The sequence below is a fragment of the Aythya marila genome, assembly GCF_965140915.1.
Source record: "Aythya marila genome assembly, chromosome: 11".
NCBI classification, from domain to species: Eukaryota; Metazoa; Chordata; class Aves; order Anseriformes; family Anatidae; genus Aythya; species Aythya marila.
In genome coordinates this window covers 15758003-15776384 of record NC_139052.1, presented here as the reverse complement: position 1 = coordinate 15776384, position 18382 = coordinate 15758003, and the positions used below count along the sequence as shown (strand labels likewise).

The 18382-nt window shown below is 45.4% G+C and overlaps 1 protein-coding gene across 7 annotated transcripts in view; it reads right to left on the bottom strand.

Moving 5' to 3' along the window:
• The window catches only part of LOC309882458 (uncharacterized protein), a 248765-nt gene that overhangs the window by 185351 nt on the left and 45032 nt on the right, over positions 1-18382 (bottom strand). For 3 of the 7 annotated variants that reach the window (XM_082769581.1, XM_082769582.1, XM_082769580.1), the window contains 4 exons: positions 11210-11390; positions 10343-10454; positions 9392-9493; positions 6711-7603 (listed from right to left, as the gene is read on the bottom strand). The exons of 3 other annotated variants lie outside the window; for them this stretch is intronic. In XM_082769581.1, the coding sequence (XP_082625707.1) occupies positions 7530-7603; positions 9392-9493; positions 10343-10454; positions 11210-11390 (469 nt within the window). In that variant the 3' untranslated portion in view covers positions 6711-7529. Of the gene's footprint in view, positions 1-6710; positions 7604-9391; positions 9494-10342; positions 10455-11209; positions 11391-17286; positions 17376-18382 lie in introns of those variants that run through there. One more of the 7 variants, XR_014318291.1, reaches the window with a different exon arrangement.

Genomic DNA, 18382 nt, shown 5'->3' with positions numbered 1-18382 from the left:
TGGATAAGTGGAAGTCTACTCCTGAGACCACAAGTAGGTCTGACCTGCTGTTTCCTGAGCTGCACAGACACAGTATAATGACTGCAGAAACATTCAGATGCCCAACAGGGGCTGCGTCCATGCCACTAGCCAGGGTGATGTCTAGAAGCGTATACACAGTTTATTAAAAGCATCAAGGTCCCATCACTACATGAGTTTGAAGTCCATGTGTAGTCCATCAATTTCTTTTAGCCCAGATGGACACACAAGTCGCTGGGGACACTGCAGCTCTACCTTGGCTGGTTTTCTCCCACCAAAAAAAAAGACATCTTCTTGCAGAAACCGTCCCAAGAGAGGCTGCAACAAGCCCACTTTGACCAAAGACACACTGGTCGACTCTCTGACCTCATGACCTGCTGTCATTAAAAAGTCAGCCCTGCCCCATCATGCGCTCAAGTGTTTTACCTGGAGATATGGAGAACAAAATATCTTTGAAGTCAGCAATATCCAGAGGAAGAACAAAAAGGGAAAAGTGCCCTCCAGCACACACAAGGCAGCACGCCAATGAAGGAGAAGCATCTGGCAGCTTGGCAGGTGTGGAGGGCACAGGTATATAACTGAGACATTGAGGCGGTTTCACCCAAACCCTTGCAGTCACTCAAGCAGCAGATTGACCCCTGGGTGCAGAAATATCTGCTCACATGCTATGTACAGCCTGTACACAGAGCTGGAGACAGGCTCATGAGGAAGGAAGTGAAACACTTCTCACAGATGATGACCAGAAATAAACATCCAAGGCAGGGGCCTCTGAGCCTGCCGCAAAAGGATGGGGAAAGAAAAAATGAAAAATGGGTCAGCGAAGGCAAAGTGTTGTGCCTCCTCTCTCTGGTCAATCAGATACCTCTGCATCCTCTCCTGCAAATCCCTAGGCCTGAGAGCTGAATCCACGTGAAGCTCTTGTTTCATCCCCATCTGAGCTGGGGTGAGGTCTGGGGCGGATTTCATGGGGCAACCATGCATAGTATCTCCTGCTGCTGGGATAAGGTAACAGGGGAAGACAGAGACATGGCAAAACCACATCATGCTCCTGGCATGATATAAAGTGCCTGGGGAAACCGAGGAAGGAGCAGGATGCAAGGACTTCTTGTCGAGAAGCTCCTGGATGAGGTCCAGCCATGGAGACCAGCTAGGGCAGCCGGTGGGTGTGGAGAGCCAGAATGAAGAGGAACAGGAAAGACAAAATCTGGATCCATAGGATGACTTTCTTCCAATCACAAGGCCTTGAAGGGAAGAGGGAAACCTCAGAGGTCCCACAATGCTTCCCTCCTTCCCTCTCCAGCACCTGCCTGTCCCTGCTCCTGCCAGGGAGCCAACCCCAGGAGGCCATCTCCTCCGCTCGCCCAGCTGGAAAACACACTGGGGAGGGATCCTGGTTTTGCGAACAGAATGGGGCTGCTTAATGCACCATTGTTCAGTGCATAATTGCTTCCTTTCTTCCCCTCACTTCTGATAAAACCAGGGGCAATTCCTTCTAGCTGGAGGCAGCCTCCTCCAGGTTCTTACTTAAGTCCTTAAAGAGAGACTTTGCAAGGAAATAATTGCTGCCTTTATACTTCAGAGTCTTAACAAATATCTTTAGACCTCATTTCAACACTTAGTGGGTTTTATTTCGGTGTTGAAGGGATTGCCTTTTTTTTATTTTAGCTCCTGCAGTCTTTTTTTTTTTTTCCCTTCCTTTCTGTTTCTTTTTCCTCTTTCAATCCCAGAAAGAACATATGCATTTATAAAGTCAATTCAGAACTATTTTTAGGTTCAACGTTGTGCAAATTTAAAATTACTTCCAACAGTAATGTTTAACTCTGAAAAATAAGGTGCTTTGGATCAAATTAAATAAGGCTTTTAAGTAAGAAATATTAGTTTATCCCCAATATATTCCTGCTTAATGCAGGCTAAAATTTATATCCTGGCTCTGAAGGACTAAATTGTCCATCAAATTCTTTAGTAAACCTATAAATATCTCAGAAGGTGAGGAGGTCTCATCAGCTCAACACAGCCAGCGAATGATGGGGAAACTTCAGAGAAAAATGGCTTTAATAAAGCAAATATGGTTTCAGTGAATGGTGAAAGGTCTCACAATAGCAGCACTTACCCGATGCTCTTTCTCATGCATGGAAAAAAAATGCACATCTGTATTCAGTGCAAAAGGGAAGATGAAGGAAGGTGCAGCCCTTACTGACCCAGGAGGAGAAGACACCAGCTGTGTCCTGTGAGACAGGGCTGAAGCCCATCCACCAGGGTCTGGGGTGGACTAAAAGAAGAAAAAAAATAATCCAGACATACAGTATCACTTCGCTGCACAAGGATGCATGCTTTTACCTTGTATCAAAGTGCATAATTTGGATTGCTCCTTAACCTGAGGAAAAAGACTGGAAATGGTAGTACCATCATCACAAGGATGCTGAAAAGAGTGACTGGACTGGCAGTCTCCAGCACGGCTTAGTTTTAGGGCTCTTCTTGACAAACGAGGATAGGCGTAGCAACACCCAACATTACAAGATTAGGTTTTTGGAAGACCCCCCGTATAACAGAAAATTGATAAATGCTGAACACACATATTCCATACCATGTAAGTAACCCAAAATCACAGAGCACCACATGCACTGAAGACTGAGAGGGAGAAAGACCTGTATGAGATCTGACTCTTGACAACCATAAACTATCTAGCAGACTGGCAACGTGTCTTTTTTTTTTGTCTTTTTTTCCCCCAAAGAAGTCCCAAAGCCTATGGGCTAGATGTTGTCATCAGCAAGAGCTGGGGAAGATCACCTGAAGTTTAGGAGCCCATGGGTTGGCTAGAGCCCATGTGAAAAGCAGAAGAATAGTCTGCCATAGAAAAGGGAGATGTGAAAAATCGAGACGAAACCACACAAAGTTGGAGAAAACAGACTTTTTCCAGGGCTCCCTCTCCAGCCAATATACAAGTTCAGAGTCAAGCAAATATTTCCCAGCACCTCTGTCTGTCACTTAGGTTTTGCATCCTTATCAGCTGTGGATTGGCCCCATTACATTCCTCCTGCTCTCCAAAGGGCCAGGAATAAATCACACAGGCATGGTTTGAATGCCTGAGACTTAAGCTCGTGCTTAAAGTTAAGCTTGTGGTTAAGTGATTTGCTGGTGAATTTAGGCTCTGGAGTATTTGGCCGAATTGGGCCTAATGGGTTTGTCGCGGTGGAGTAGTCAGATTTGTAGGAAAGCTTAAGAAAATAGTTCTTAAATAAATCACATAATTTCAGAGGTTCAGAAAAGTATGATTTTTTTTCTGCTTCAGGTATAGTTTTGCAGGGAGGGTGGTCTTATTTTATCAGGTGAACATATCTTTGTTACATACGTGGACAATTTATACCTGCAAACTGCACCAGCTCTTTCTCTCCTCCCTCCCCAGCACACAAGTCCAAATAAGTGTTCCTCACAAATGTATTGGCAGAACAAAAGGTTCTTCATGAACAATATATTTATTGTTCACATTTAGAAAAATAAATACATTTTTAAAACATTCAAATTGAACCAAGGGACTGGGGGGGAGGGGTATAAAAAAGAGATTAGTTTTCCTACCATAACACCTTCTTAAATTAACATTATTACTAAACAAAGGCACGTCAGAAGACACTTTTAATTAAATTGATTTATGGGAGAATTCAATGGATTTCTGCCAGTTTACACCAGGAGAGATTTTGACCCTAGGTGATTCTGTGTGTGGGAGAGATGTGTACCTCTCAGATAGGGGCTTCAGGGGGATCTTTCTGTTTCAATTTTAGATCGTCAATCTCTATTCGTGCTTATCATACAGCAAATCCTTGAGGTACCTTTACAGTTTGATCATAGATTGTCCTCGCTTGAGATGATTCTTTCTTTAAATAACAAAAACCTGAAAAAAACAAAACTTGTATATCTTTGCTTGTTATGAGCATTTTGTAGGGGTTGAGGGTAGAGAAGCATCTCACCAGATTGAAAACTTTTCCTACAGTGACCAGCATTGAGGAGAGAACAGTATGGAGGAGCACATGAAGGCATTGCACAGGAATACCTCTGCACGGCTTCTCTTAGAAAATTCAATTCACTCTGTGGACATTTTTCCCCTGTCTAAGCAGCTCTTCACATCTGGCAGCTTCTCTCACCCAGCCTTCTCCCCAAGACCCTCCTGCTTTTCCAAAAGAGGTCCGTATAATCCTCAGCAACTCCTTCATCCTCTCCACTTCAAGCCACTTCAGAAATGTCTGCCCAGAGCCTGTCCCTGGTACCACAGCCAGCTAAAAGCAGACTGTGTGGGTGAGACCAGATGTCCTCTGATCCTTATCTGCAAGCCTCAGATCCTGGAAGCTCCTCTTCTTTGTGTGCCATTGTGAGGCAGATATTCATCTTGACCCAGGCCCATAGGTTGAGAAAAAATAAATAAAAATGCAACCTGCCAGCACCAACTGGACTGATGGGTTAAGCCAATGTAGAAATGTAGTCCAGAAGCCAGCTGATGTCTTGAGTGGGTGTTTTCCTGCAGCTGCCTTCGTTCCTGCTGGTAGACCTGTCCAGCTTCTCCAGGAGAGCACAGAATAATTCCTTGCTGTGCTTCATCCCTTGGCAGCCACCTGAGAGCACAGCAGAGGGTTTAAGCAGGTACCTTGGTCCCTGCTGCTTCTCAGATCTTCTCATGCACAAGCTGCAGCTCAGGCTTTATGCCAGGGTTTATGGCCATTGCTGTAGGATTGCAGTGGGACACTTACATACACATCAGGTAAAAAAGATGCAGGCTTTCTGCTCCTTACCAGCAGTCTCCTTTCTCCCTTCTCCTTAAATTCCTCTTCCACTCTTGCTGGGAAAAATGCTAGGTCTGTGCATCACAAACCTCGTCCAGCAGAACATCCAAACAATCCATGAGAAGACGCCTTGGACTCTGTTCTCTCTGCTGCAGCCAAGGTCTCACTGACTGGTGGAAAAGAGCACTGAAAAGCCTTGCTCTGTTGCTACACATGATTTGCGTATCACAAAGCAGAGAGCTGCAGATTTCAGGGCCATTACAAGGTCCCAAAACCTCTTCTGCACCTGTTTTTGGCAATAGCCAAGAAGGGTATGCACTAGTCCAGGAGGAAGAAGACAACACTAGATCAGGTCACTCTCTGAAAATTAAGGTCTTTTTTTTTTTTTTTTTTTTTTTTTTTGACGGTGTTTCTTCACTCCATTGTCCTGTTAATGTCTCATCCACACAGAGAAGCAGCTCTGCTATTTTCTTGGAGTCCATCCCGGCATGCTGGCTGTAACTCTCTGCTCTGTTTTTGTTCCCTCGTTTTGAACCGATGACGTGCCCCACCGTCTTCATCAGATATAACTTTTGTCACCCTGTTTGATGGCGGTCTGAACAACATGATCCTTTCCCTCACTGGAGTTAAAAGACTTTATGACTTGGATTGGTTCCACCCACTGTCCAAGACTGATACAAACAGGGAGTGCATTGACTTTTGTTAAAATTTTACATTTGTTAAGCTTCTGCTGCATGTCCAGCCCATTCACCTTCCTGATACAGAATCGAGTTTCCTCTCTGCATACCACACAAGCAGGCAACGTACATCCAAAAAATGCAGAAATAATCTATTTATCCTGAGCTTTCAGAAACATGTATGTGCAGAAGCAAGGAGAAAACATTTCCTCTTTCCAACCTTCTCTTGGGCAAACAGGTTTTGGTGTGAAGAAAGTACACACACAGATTCTCGTAACACCATTGCTGTCATCCTGGAGGGGTAGGGATGAACAGTAGATTAAAAGTCTTCTTGTTTCTTTTTTCTGAATGCTTTGTTCCCTCCCTAGGCTCTCACCTGCAGCTGGCAACAAGCTGAAAGCAGACCTGCAGGGGCAACCTCAGCAAGATTTGCCATGCGAGCACAGCCAAGCCTCCAGACAAATTCCCAATTCTTTCACTCAGCTGTTCCTCTTTCCACATGACTGGATGTTGCCTCTCAAAAGTGACTCATTACAGAGGCATTTGCGTTTTTGGGGGGTAGATACAGCTACTCATTATGTGTGTGTAAAACACTTAGCACAATGGGCTGTGATCCCTGTGGGTTGGCTGTAGGCTCCGCTCCAAAGCAAACACATAACCCCACCACACAACCCTGCAACTCACATAAGAACCGGTGAATTTTTTTGGCACCAGAAGGGATCACGTTGAAGTGCAAAGCTCCTGCATTTTAAAATGCCCCTGGATTTGGCCATGCATCTTTTCAGGACCTCTACATGCACACACATCAAGTTACACAGCTTGATCAGAGGGCCATATGGTGTGGGGGAAAAGGAGATATCTCAGGGAGAAAAGTATAACTATGGCCAGAATATACATATACACAGTTGCATTCCCATATTTGCTGCTAAAGGGTGATGTATAAAGAGGATTTAGAGGTGATTTGTACTGGAGACACTCAGAAAGAGTGAGGCATTGCTTTTGCTGAGAGGAATCAGGTTTAAGTTATCCAGAGGAAACCTGTCAACACCGCTCTTATCAAGTGCCGAAGGATCACTCCTCTCCTGAAAACAAGATTCTGCTTTACTTCGAGCCTTGGAAATTATTTAGTATTTTTCCTGTTTTCCTTGTTTTAAGAATGCAATAAGTAACTGAGTATTTTGCAACTACATACTTATTCAAGATAAAGAATTATTTTTATTTATACAGCAATTTGTATGTGGACAAAAATAGCTTTTTCTGAACAATGTTAAGAAGTTTCATCTTCTTGGCTCTTTGGAATAGTACAGAGCAGGGCACTCTAAAACTTTTAAAACAAATTTTTTTTTTTTTAAATGAAACATCAGGACATGAAACTCCAAACCCACTGAAATATTGAGTTATGCAATAATGCTGTAATGTCTCTGCTTCTTCCAAATAAGCATTGGATGAAATGGGCGCAGTCCTGGAGTGCTCTGAGCCTGTGACAAAGCCTCGCTCTACACCTTTAGCTCCCTGGGCACCATGGATGAAGGCAACATGAAGCTGAAGCCATGGAGGGCACTGGCAGAGGAAGGCTGCAGCGCTCAGCACAGAGGCACTGAGACCTCAGGCAAAGCAGAACCATCCTGCACAAAGCAGAATTAGCCAAGACCTTGCCTTGAAAAGCAGGCTGCCAGCTAAAAAAGAGTTAAAGAGTATGAATTTTCATTCAGAGCAAATGATGTTCTTGGAATATATGAAACATCTATTACCAGACATCGATTTCTACCATATGGCAAATGCATTACTTTCTCTTCTAAATACACTTGCAGCTACAGGCTCACACCTCGCTGTCAGCTATTACACTGTGACAGAGAAGTCCGCTTTGATGAAACGCATCGGTCTGGCAAGCTGAGGGTGTTCAGACGGCGGTACGAATGCGGGGACTCGCTGTTCTCATCCAGTCCCTGTCTCTGAATTACACCACGCAGCCTGCAGTGCATCCGTGACGAGGGAATGTCTTCAGCCAAAGTGTCGCTGTGATTAAGCAAGCTAATTCAACTCAGATAAGTTCTTCAAATCATTTCTAAAGCTCCAAGCAGGCTTTCAACGAGGATTTGTTTTGGCAGGTCTCAGTCTTTTCTATCTCATCATCATATGCTGCAATGGAAAAGAAAGATTTCAGGGCTCTCTTTCCTGGCTGTTAAAACAGGAGGGAGGCCTCTCAAATTCATTTGCAGTTCACAGGTTGGAAACATCTGATCTGAGTGGCTCAGTTGGTTTACATTTCTTATTCTCAGCAAGAAATGCATCAGGAAAACTGCCCTGCAATATTTTCAGTGTAGCTGGAAGCAAGGTCTGCTGGATTTCACTTCTTAAGGTACTTCCAGCTTAACCCCTCTGAATGGATAACATTCAGAAGAGCAGAAGAGAAGCAGAGCACAAGTCACAGAAATTCTGGACAGCACAGATCAAGCTTCAAACAGGTGTTTTTTTTCTAAGCAAAAAAATATGACATCCAAATGTGTCTCCTAGTGACTCAATTTGGCCCAACTACACAGAAAAATCTTGTCTGTTTTTCTCTGGCTCGTGCCTCTAAACCTGCTAAGTACCTTTCCCTTGTTATTGCCATCAGCCTTGCCTAGGACTTACACTGCGATCAGATTCAGAGTTTTGATGTGACCTTCTAAAGTTTAATCTCCTTCCTCCCTGACAGCACAATCATAATTATTGATATTAGCTGACATGCACTTGCTGATTAAATCTAAAATAAATACTAATTGCCAATGCATCATTAAAAAGCAAAGACAGTATCTGACTCCAGGTCAAGTGTGGGCAAAGATCCAGTCACAATTAAAGAGAAAACCTGCCTTGGCAATGAATTTGGTGGGGCTAGCACCTTGCAGGTTGTTCAGGGAGATTTCAGGAATCTCTGTGATGGCAAAAGTCTAAAAGCGTCTATCCTTGTGGGGCAACACACCAAACATGTGCACTTTTAGTGCAGCACAGCTGGGTGAGCTGCCTAAGGCCAGGACAACATGAAACAAGTCCCCTGCTGTTCAGTTCAACCCCGTTCCCCATCTCTGGTACTGATACCCAGCCTATAAAGACAATATTCACCCTAAGGGGCCTGCCTCTGCACCAGTGTGGGCACAGAATGAAAGCTACATGCATAGTTTCATGATGCTTTCTGGACCTGTTTGCCCACCACAAGTTGTACTGCATCCCAGCGTCCCGACGTAAACGTCGAACGGGCTCAATCAGGAACAAAAAAAATCCTAGCGGCCCTAACAGCTTGCATCTGTGTTTGGCTCTTTTTTTTTGTTTTCTGAAGCTTTTTCTTGTCTTTTAGTAAGGAGTTCAGGCCCGTATCTCTCTCACCCCAAAGCTGATCCAGCCACTTACGGGATTCTCAGTGAGATCATTTAGGAAATATTTCCAGTTGGAGGTCTTTGCTTGGGGATTTTTTATTTATTTTGTCCTGTGCTTGGCATCAGTTACAGGTGCTTTTCCTATTTTGGATGGAAATGATATTAAGCAGTATTCCTAAAGGTCCTTTTGGCTTTTTTTTTTTTTTTTTAATTTGCCAAAAAAGCTTTTGAAGGAACATCCTCCCCTGGCCCCCAGTCTGACAGGATTCCCTGACCTGCATAACGCTGTCCAGATTGAAGCATGAGAAACATTTCGAAAATGAACTATGCTGAAGTCTGGGAGTTATTAGCTGCCAAGAAATCCCAAAAGCTTTTAAACCTTGTTTGCAGCTGCAGAGGAGGAAACCTAGGTGCTATTCTTAGAGGAATTGAACAGGAACTGTAAATTCAAGGCAACTCGCTGCTAAAATACAAAGGTAAAGAATTAAAACAGACTTCAGAAAAGAGCAACCCAAGCCATAATGATGCCAAAGTGACTGATTGAAAAGGAAGTTAAAAAAAAAAAAAATCAGTATACCTAGCTGGGATATAAAATTCAGAGTGAGGCAAAGCAGCACTTTCACTGAAATCCTGTGTCCTTTGCGGAGGGCTGCAGATCTGGGAGAGGAGGCTGGAGAGCCTGCAAAGGTGAGAGATTTGTGCTGCACTCCTGGCACAAAGAGGCAAAGACCAGACTCATACAGCCAGCCCATAAACATCTACGTGAAGGAACAAAACATTTCTCCAGGCCCACTGCAGCCTCACAAAATCAGGTCCTGTCCAGTTGCCTTATGTTCAAGCCCTTCAAGAGAAGCGTCCTGAAGGAACTCGTCACTTGCCACCATCTCCTCCAAGGACTCCAGAAAGGCAAGCTAGACTCTCAAGGCAGGAGAATACTTTTGCACACCTGGCTTATACTACTTTAAGGAAAATTACTCTCAGGAGCTAATTAAAATGCATGATTTCCCCCCTCTAGCTGTATAGATTAATCTATTTCATTTTCAAAAATTTCTTTTTTTTTTTTTTTCCCATCACTTCAAGTATTCAGAAGAGATTACATTATTACAATCACAACTTGGCCTCGGTCCCAGAGTACAGAGATGAAGAGAAAAAAGGCTTTTGTTGAGTGCACACACACACACACACATTCACTCACATGCGCACACACGCAAGCACCAAGCACTCAGCATAAGAGGTCGCTGCTATAGGGTACGTGAGAGCACGTTAATCAACTAATAGCTGGGGGGGAGGACTCAATTCTTATGACAGAAGCCATGGAAGTGAAAGATTTCTAGTGGAACATAAAGTCAATACAACAGAAAAAAAATAAAAAAATAAAAGAATGGGGAACAGGACGGAAAACTGTGAGTCAATTTTACATAAATATATATATATGTATATATACATATAAATATATATATTTTTTAAGCAGGAAAAAGCATATGTCTTGGTCTCTCAGAAGCAATGGAACAGAAGGAATGATTTTTACCAGGATTCAGTGGTTGCTGCTGGGCACTGCAGGGATGAACTTGATGGCAAGGTTGCATCCAGGTGAAAGCAAGGCCTCTCAGCCAGCCAGATCCTTCTGGCTCGATCCACAGCTAAAAGAGGTTAAACAGCTACTAATAAATCAGTACAGAGCAGTCCTAATGCAATGAGAGAGTTGCAAGGGGGGAAAAAAATGAGAAAAACGACATCTTATGTTAAGATGCTTTATTAGAGTGCAGCTATTCAAACTTCCCCTGGAAGGAACTAATCCCTTGAGGTAAAGGGACCAGATTTTCTGTCAGTTATGCCAAAGTGCTTTCTTCAAAATTAATGCAAGGGCTGGGAAGCTCACACAGTTAAACGAGAGCAGAACCGCTGTCCCTGCAGGATTCCTCCTCCTATTGCCGGCCTCCCTCTCTGCTGCAGATGTTTGGGGAGGGGAGGAGGCCGAGGCTGCACTTCCACATCTATTAATATCACATCTGTACTCCCAGATTTCGTGGCAGGACGAATTTGATCTGGATCAAGCACAAAGGCATTTTTGTTAAATTAGCCCGAACACATGATGTGATGTGCTCCAGTTGTAAGCTGGTGGCCCATCTTCTGTCAGGCTGAAGATGATGGACAGGACTGGACACTGCATAGAGGCTGCCAGGATAAAGTTACGTCTCCAAAATACTCGAGTGTATTTGAAGCAGCCTGGCGGTTATACTGGGTCAGGACTTTGTAAGGCAAGGACCATGCCCTTTCTTTGGGCACCTTAAATCCAGATGCAGAAGCTCATGGAACGAAGGCCACAAAAGCAGACTCTTAAAGCCTAAATCTGCACATGCAAAACAGTCACCATTCTCAAAAAGCCCCTACTCACAAGAAAAACAGACAAGCTGAGGATTAGATCCAAGTCTCTTCCTCTTTCTTGCTGAATCAGGGGTCCCCGGTCGGCAGCGCTGCTAGCGCCCAAGACCTCCATGTGCCCTGGCAGCGCAGCTCCCAGCGAGCCTACTGCTGAGGGGTCTTCCGAGGGGGGGCAGCAGCTCCGAGCACCAGCACTAATGACCAAAAAATTTCATTTCTGTATTTCATCGGAAGGATTTGGGTTTTTAAATTATATATTTAGTGAAAACACAAATAATTCATGAGTGTTTTCAAATACATGAATAATTCAAGCTGGAACAGAAATAGCTAAATCATCAGGGCCATCATCCTCATAGAGGCATATAGCATAGGTTATTTCAAGTACATTTCACTGCAGGCTGGCACGTGCACATATTCTCTAATAAGCAGCTACACCGGTGTCTTTTAGCCTCCACAAAACCCAGCTAGTCACAATATCCCAAACTGAGGACGCCTGCGATGCATCTGAGCCCTAGCTGAGCTCTGGGTTTAAGAGCAAGGACAGAACCAGTTTGAAATCCTATTTTATGGCTCCCCTAACCACATCTGAACCATGTGGTACGTGTGTGGCATTTAGGAACAAATTATCTGAACACCATACAACTGTTCGCTAATAGCCGACTCCAAACTCTAGCAACCAGCATTCCTGCATGCATATTTGTGGCCGGCATTGTGTAGACTTTGAGGCATGTATATTTGTTAATTTGAAGTCTGTGTATTTTGTGGGCAGCGAGGGTGTAACACTGAAACCATAACTTCATTGTGAAAAAGTTTGCACTTCATACATATATATTATGGAAATTTGGAATGAGCTGGATGGTCAGACACATTAGGAGGAGTTCTCAGAACAAAAGCTCACATTTTTAAGTAACTTTTAATGACAGTTTCCATTATCTTCACATCAACATTTTTCTTTCTTTTTTTTTTATTTTTTTTTTTTTAGTACTATTCCTCTTATTTTGTTTTCAAAGTTTACTTTTAATTTCCAGTTACATTTACGTTAAAGACTGCATTTTACATTTCACTTATCCCATTCCATCCAACAGCATCCCTTAAGGCCACTCTACATCTACTAATATAAACTGAAAACGTATGGCTATTTTGTCAGGTAATCAGGGACACATTCAGCCTCCTGAAAGAGCAGTGGTTTATCATTTAGGTTTAACGCATAAAATGTTTGGAGGAAAAAAAAAAAAAAAAAAAAAAAAAAAAAAGGCCCTCCTTTGACATCCCATTTCTTGCTATTTTAGTGCACAACGCCAAAACTGTATTCCAGTACATGCATCACCCTGCCTCCAGCCTCCCCCTTGTTCTGGCCTTCACGCCACGCCTGGTCAGCCTCATGCCAGGACGAAATTTAAAACTCAGACCCAGAGAACTGCAAATTCAGCATCACCAAAAAAGCCTGTAGCTGTTGTCACCTTAAGCTCTGCAAACACTGACGGAGAGGAAACCCAGCCAAATCTCACAATGAGCTTCATGCAGGAACATGGCTTTTGTTCATCCGGAGAGCTCAGCCAGGCCCAGAAAACTGCTAGCCTCCACACAGCGCAAAAAGACAAAGGAGAAAGTCTCAGCCCAGAAAAATGGAGTTAAGCATTCTTGTCTGTGAGCATTTCCATTAAGGACATTATACTGCTTACTGAACTCTCAGCATGTCATCTTTGGGATACCCTTGTCCCGCCGGGGACACAATCCCTCCATGCTCCTGGTGGGAGGTGACATTGGTGCTTCTGAGATGGCAACATCCTCCCACCACCCTCTTGAGAGCCCTGAATGATCAGCATGGGGAATATCTAACTTTAAGGAAAAAAATAATTAGGTAAATCGCTGTCCCATGTACCACACTGCAGAAGAAGGCTTTCTGGGGTGGATTAAATGGCTATTTTCTGGCCAGAGATGACACAGGGAAAGGCAAAAAAATATCAGAGAAAAATATCAGATATAAGTGTAATGTTACATTAAAAGGAAATTAAGGAGTTACGGTATTGACTTATACAGTTATATCTGATGACATTTTACATTCCCTGCTTATTAGCCCAGCTGTGTCTCAGGTTTGGAAAAACTTGGATACAGAACAACCAACAAAAAAAATCTGCATGGCAAACGGCTAACACTGGGTGTGCTGGAGCCATGTCTTCCCTGACGCTCTGATCTTGGGAAATATAATGGCTCATTCATTCTCTCTTTTTTTTTTTTTTTCTTCCCTTCAGTTTTGTAGGAATTCTCCCATTGTAACAAGCCTTTGACCTAACCTCCATTTCTTCTAATACAGCCTGACATCTTCCCATCATATGTTAACAGTGTGTGACTTCAGTGAAAGGCAAACCAGCGATGGTGCTTGGAGGCCTAAAGAAAAGCAACGTGGAGGAAGAAAGAAAGAGGAACCTCGACCTCGCTGGTCCTTCCCAGCAATCTGTTGCTCCAGCAACTGAAAATCAAACAATGATGTCAAGACGACGCAGCCGGCCACTCTAAACCCCGCATCCAGTTGCTAGAGCAACTAGTTTTTAAAGTAAGTGATGCAGAGAGTTTGTTTCTCGGTAGTTAAAAAAAAAAATAAATTTAAAAAATAAACAAATGAAGGAGTAAATCAAGGCAGACGATGTGTACCTTGGGCTGGGGGCTGATGGGGGGGGCCTGTGCCGCAGCGCCTGCCGAAGGGTTGGGGCAGAGCAGCCTCCCGGGAGCAAATTGCTCTGCTTTTCCTTTCACCAGAGGAAATGCCAGAGAAGCGAGCGCTGCTGCCAGATGCCACATGGCCACCAAATGTTCCCCACCGGCTCAGCAGCGCGGGGAGGGCTGCCCGTCTCGCTTTCATCCCTGCTGCCCTCTGCCCCCCCAGCTGTCGCTGCCCGGCAGCCCCATCTGTCCCGCGGCCGTGGTTGTGCTGGGCAGCTTCCAGGCTTCAAATGAGGAGGACAGGTGCTGGGGCCACCCCAGTGCAGAAAGCCTCTCACAGCTCCTGCTGCCCTCCAGGCTTCTCCCCAGCCTCCTGGAGAGAGCTTTCTTGTCTGGAACCTCGCTTCCTGGCTTCCAGAGAGCTGAAACCTATGGCAAGAAGGCACAGCTTTGGGATTTCACCCCTAAAACTCCCCCAGCACTCTGCTTCAGCTCTGACAGAAGATGGAAGGTGAGGGACAACCTTCATCCATGTTCCCTGCGTGGAGTGACCTCGCTGAGCTCAGCCACGCCGCTGACCTCCTAAGGAGATGCTTCTCCCCGCGCGCCTACGGGGAGCGACGTGATTAACTCTTCCACTGATTCATCCTTATCCATTTATCTAATAGAAACCATTTCGTACTCCATTAGGCCCTTGCCCTCACTGAGTAATCCCCGGTTGTATCATGCCTTGGAATTAGTCTGTAAGGTCCTCAGGGCAGGGATCATGCCTTGGAAGGTGCCTCGCAGACTTTAGGCCACTGCTAAATTAATAAGAACGTAATAAAAGTATTAGAGAGCGCTACCGAGGGAGGTATTGTTATGCCCCAGAGGCAGCATATCTGGTTAACAACCCTGAAAAGAAATGCCAACAACATTAGCCTCTGCCCCTACATCCCTCTGCCTAATGTAAAATTAAATAGCTACAAATTACCTATCTATTTTTCTATCTGCCTAGGCAATTAGCCCATGCTCATTACTGGACATATGGGGATACATCCAAGCGCTCATCAAGACGGGAGGCACAGCACGCAATGTGGCACAAGTGGGTTCTCCCAGGCCTTCAAGCTCCATTATAAAACATAGCATTAAACCCACAATACATTGGACCATTAGCGGAGGTCAGGAAAACCCTGCCTCATCCTAGGGAAGGGGGAAAACCTGCAAAATCTGGCACGAAAAGTGTCCAAACAACAAACCAAGAGCCAACGGTGGCAAACAGGCTGTGAGAGCCCTCTCAAAGTGCACAGAGTATGAAGACAAGCAGCCAGGGATGTTTATTCATATGGGAAAGGCGAACACCAAACTACAGGCAAATACGGCTCAGTGCATTTATTTGCAATTAAAGCACGTGCATACATCTCCATGAAGATGAGGTGCACCCTACTGACTAGCGAGCCCGCTGCCAACAGTGCCTCGTCAAGGATAAATCCACAGAACTGCAGCAATGGGATAATGGAGCATCAAGAGAAATATTCCCTGGGAACACCCAGCCAGAGGCTGCCCGGTCAGCAGCAGGGAACAGGACCCCTGGATGCCCTGGCGGGGATGATGGCTGCTTCGGGCAGTGCAGCAGCAGCCCCACACGCCATGGCTCCATTAAGCAAAGACTGCTGTCGCAAATGCACTTTAATCCAGTTAAGTTCAAGCCCTCCGTTTTTACAGTTTGACAGTAATGCTATATTTTTATTCAGCGCAGGATCAGAGGTCTGACGAAACCTCGTGTTGCCAACATAAAAGTGGAAGGAGCTTTAGCTAATCCCGATGAAAACCAAGTCCACTTCTTTCTCCCCACACCCCTCCTGTAAAGAAATAAAATGCAAACCCCACGTTTGACTCTTGGAAAGGAAAATTCCCTGCTGTCCTCAGATGGTTAAAACAAGCAACTTTAGCAGGCTGCATAAGGAATAGTAATTACATACCCTTCACCTCTTGCCAGCTTGGGTTTTTTTGGAGTTGGTTTTTTCTTTTTTTTTTTTTTTTGTTGTTGTTGTTGTTGTGAGGTTTTGTTCTAAGTCTTTCAACTGTTCAACTGTTCTTTTTTTTTTTTTTTCCCAGTTATGTTTCTGAGGGAGCAGATCTCACCCTCCATGGGAAAGGGTGGGTTGGGGAGCATAAAAACGAGAGAAGAGAGTTCACAGCCTGCATCCATGTCATTAAAAAGAGAGAGAGAGAGAAGGAAAGCCCAGGGCTGCAGTAGGGTTAGCCTGGCCATAGTAAAGGAGCAGGTGTTGTACTGAGTTAATTTGTCTGGGAGGAGACCTGAGCAAATCCCAGCAGCCCCACTGAGCAGAAAAGCTTTGCTTGCTGACACAAAGCCCTCCCTGCTGCAGCATCGCTCTTGCTGTCTTCCCTTCCCTCCTCCTCAGCTTCTCCTAATTGCAGGGCTAACATCCCCTGACAAGTGCCCCCCAGCAGCCCTATCTCCCACCCTCCCTGCCCCAGCCCTAAATATTACAACCTTCAGAGCAGCCTTGCTGCACCAAGAGCAATGTTGTTGGCCGTTATGGCATTGCTGCGATGCCTGGTGCAGGGAGCAGAGCAAATGGGGCTCAAAGATTCCCCCTTTTGAGGCTGCAAACCCAGGAGCCACATCAAAGCCAGCTGCGTATCTGATGCTTGCTGTGAGTGATGGTGTCAGGGAGGGTCCTCTCTGCCTGCCTGCCACGCCATGAATACGTGCACTGCCGGCACAGCCCCCGGCCTCGCCACAGGCTGAGCGTCAATTATGAGGCAGGTCTGGGGAGCAGCAAGCCAAGGCAAGTGAAGGTGGGAAGCGAGGTTATTTATAAAGTTATTAACATAAGGAGCTGGTCCTCATGGGGCAGAAGAGAAACAGTCTGATATCGTCTTCTGTTCACAATGAGAAGAGGTCCAGGCTCAACAAGAATAGTCCCAGCAATTCTCACTCCCAAATACATGCCCATAGAGCAGCACTTCCCCAGGGCTTTTACACACAAATCACTGCTTCCACCTGGACAGCAGCACCTCCTCTTGCTGCTGGTGATTTACACAAAGCACACAGAGCCCAACGTGGCAGCAGGACTGAAGCCAGCACCTCCAGAAGCTGATTTTCCCAATGGTGTGGAGAAGTGCTAAGGCTTCTCCACTACTCATACCATAGCAAGGCAGATTCATTGGAAGAAGATGATGTGTTCTGGGTTGCTCAAACCCCAGCTGCACCCACCCAGGTGTCAGCCAAACCACAGCGAGCTGTGGCCACCACCAGCCACATGGAGGGTGCATAGGAGGGGACAAGGCGGAGGTAAGAAGGGTGTTCCTGGTCCATCCTCAGCTGCACCAAGCCCTTCACACTAAGTGGTTTATAAAGGCACTTTGGGGAGGGACAGAAGGTGCCCATCAGACAAGAGTTACAAGAATTATACAGACCCAAATCGGTTTCTGTAGGAGTGATGGCTTCTGCTGTGCACTTAGGAGGCAAAGGAAGATTACAGGGCACCATCAAGCAGCGAGGGGAACTCCGTTCAAAATGTGCCCAGAGATTTCACTTCACGGCAGAGCTGAAACAAAAGGCACCCTTTTAAGACACAGTGAAAGGAAAAGAGCATTGCAGAGGAGAGGGAGGAGCTGTGGGGATGGATGAGAGCAGCTGGAGAGGAATTCCAGGGGGATGTATAGACAGGCAGTCGCAAAGTCTGTTAATTATTTAAAAAATAAACGAACACAGAAGAGGATGTCCTGGTGAGGAGGGGGAGGCAGGACATTGGAGGGCCCATCAATTATACACAAACCAGCAAAGGGACACGGCAAATAAGGGTTCAGTGGGCACCCTTGGGGCTCAGGCGATGTCACCAGAAGCTGGCTCTGTCCCACCCCCATGTCAAAGCACGGTGCCTTTGTGTCCCCTCCTTACCCCTGCTTTGTGTTGTGCAGCTGGTGCCTGAATCCACGAGGGGAAGCAAAGTGCCAAGCACGGCTCTGTGGCTATGGCTGGTGCTGCTAATTGCATTGCAAACCCTTTTTCACCTGGCACTGCTGCTGCACGCAGAGAACCAGTCAGCTTGGGAGCCTCTCTGCTCGTTTTTGGGATGGGCTGGGTGTTAGGCAGAAGTCGACTGCATCCAGGTTACTGCTTCTAGACCAAGGGAAGCAAAAAATACACAAGGCAGAAGACTTTTCATGATCTGTCTTCCTGACCTGAGCTTGAACTGCCATGAAGCAGTATCTCCAGAGCTGCAGATCCCCAGAGATTTCGATAGGATCACGCTGCACACAACGCTGCTGAGAACTATGCGACGTGGTCACCTACACTGACCCACAGAAATAATAGTCCAGGACCGTACCCTCCTCACTTTGTGGTGTGCTAGCACTTGTCAAATGCACTTTCTGCACATGAGGTGGTATCAAGGCACTTAACACACAATGAGCACAAGAATAAATGGGATTCAATCAAAAGGCAAATTTCAGCTTGCTGAGCTCTCTGAAAGTGACAATAAAATACATCTCTCCCAGGAAAAAGAGCTGA